The 1,924-nt window shown below is 56.1% G+C and overlaps 1 protein-coding gene across 1 annotated transcript; it reads right to left on the reverse strand.

Annotated features, from left to right (window-relative positions):
• Nucleotides 1-1,710, reverse strand: PHACADRAFT_206370 (uncharacterized protein; the record flags this gene model as incomplete). The annotated part of the gene is made up of 5 exons (XM_007392752.1): nt 1-344; nt 404-437; nt 491-1,414; nt 1,479-1,502; nt 1,660-1,710. 5 exons carry the CDS (start codon nt 1,708-1,710, stop codon nt 1-3), a joined length of 1,377 nt encoding a protein of 458 aa, XP_007392814.1.
• Nucleotides 1,711-1,924: the final 214 nt, after the last annotated feature.

The following is a 1,924-nucleotide window of genomic DNA, read 5'->3' on the forward strand; positions in this document are numbered from 1 at the left end:
CTATGCTCCGAGCCCGGCCTTGAGCCCGCTGCCAGGCTTGGCTCGGGTCAGGCTTTTTGGGCCGGGCTTGGCGGGCTCGCGGGCTTTGAGGCCCGGCCCGCACATCACTACTCGCAGGAGCAGGACGGTCTCTTTGACCTCGACGGACAGCTCGTCTACAATAACCTTTCGCTTCGAGCCGTGTGAAGTCTCGGCCGAAAGGGTCCGCTCTGCTGCAGTATGCAAGGTCTCATACTTGAGCTGCTGGGACCCAAAGCGCGGCAACATGGTTCTGCGGCTGCTGAGGTCGACGTCGCGCCAGCTGTGTGGTATTCGTTTCCATTCGACACGTTCTCGCTGTTCATCTAGCCGGTCAAATTCGCTGAGTAAGAATATATGAGCAAGGTTGCGGGGCGCGTGAAACATCCCGGCAGATTGCGGATTCCCGTATCGGAGTTCTGACAGAGAGCATTAGACTGCGGATAATGAGCTAAACACTTGCATGGCTTACTCCAAATGAATAAGCGCCCTCGACAGTGTAGTAGAGCAGCATAAACTCTGCACAGCTCAGACAGAAGGGCACCAAATGCGACATAAATCCAAAGGCCGCCGTGGCCGCCCGTGCCGTCGGAGACTTGTATGGGCACCGATGTGAGAACACGGGGAGGACAGTGAAGGCAGCAACCATCAACAGAAACATCGCCGTCAGAGCCGTCAGACAGATCGCGACGATATCGTCCAAGGTCCACAGAAGGATGAGCATGCCAATGAGGAAGAGGATCATTGCGACCTCGAGCAGCGGTGGCACCGTCAAGACGACCGCCGTGACGTTCCAGGCCTCCCACGCCTCGAACCGGAACTGGCGCACCATGATGTTCTCTCGCGGCGTTGCGAGAGGTGAGTTCCACCACATGTACTCGCGCACCCACTGCTTGACCAGGATTCCAAGCAGAGCCGCAGCGAGACTGAGCACGAGGCTGATAAAGAACGGCGTGTTGATCCATCGTGCAGGGGTCGAGGGCTGGAACGGCGGCGGACCGGTGGGGGATAGCAACTGAGGAGGGGAAAATGTGGATACGGCGAGGGTGGTAGAAAATCCTTGGGCAAGGATCTGATTAAAAATCTGGTTATTTTGAGCGAGTATCTGAGTATTTTGAGCGAGCATCTGATTATTCGTCGTAAGCAGTTGGTTCGTAAGGTCGGCGCTTGATGGCTGGAGCATCTGATAGGTCCGGACGACAAATGCAGAGAGGATGGCGGAGAATAGACCAGCCTTGGCGAGTGTCAAGTAGACCAAGCATGCGAACTTCACAAATGGGGAACGTTCAACGACGAGGAGGGTATCGAGATCGTCAGAATACCTATCCATCTTTCCCTTATCATCCTTCGCCACAGTGTCCTCGATTCCGGCCCAGCAGGAGAGACCTGACGTGTCCTGGAGCGGAGAGATGCAAAGGTGAGCCGTCGAAATGAGATCCGGCTTAGACGTGTATGCGTACCTTGGCACCTGGATCCTCCGCCCGCTTTCAGCTTGGTGAGGATGACATTCGGATACACAATTCAATGCACGGTGGCATCGACGAAGACTGGTGTCTAGGTAGAATGAGAAAGAGGTGGTGATGGCTCAATAAGATGGATGTCGGACTGGATACGGGGCGGATGGGGATGGTCTACTCGCACCTCGATGCGGAAACCTTGTACGGTGCACGTGCCATTGCCTCGTGTTGACATTGGCCGCTGGGAGATCGAGAATTCGGCCGAATATTATCGCGTCGTACCTTGTCGCACCGCCAGTTCACATCCAAGCCGTCATTGGATGACAGCCATCGTTGATTGCCGGCTGCGCCATCCACGATGCGTCTGGGGCTGTCCGAAGCAGTCCTCGGTACTGCAGGGCCAGGGCGAAATAATGTGTCTGTAATCATACCGCGGGAGCCCTGGGTGT

Source organism: Phanerochaete carnosa, assembly GCF_000300595.1.
Source record: "Phanerochaete carnosa HHB-10118-sp unplaced genomic scaffold PHACAscaffold_3, whole genome shotgun sequence".
Classification (NCBI taxonomy): domain Eukaryota; kingdom Fungi; phylum Basidiomycota; class Agaricomycetes; order Polyporales; family Phanerochaetaceae; genus Phanerochaete; species Phanerochaete carnosa.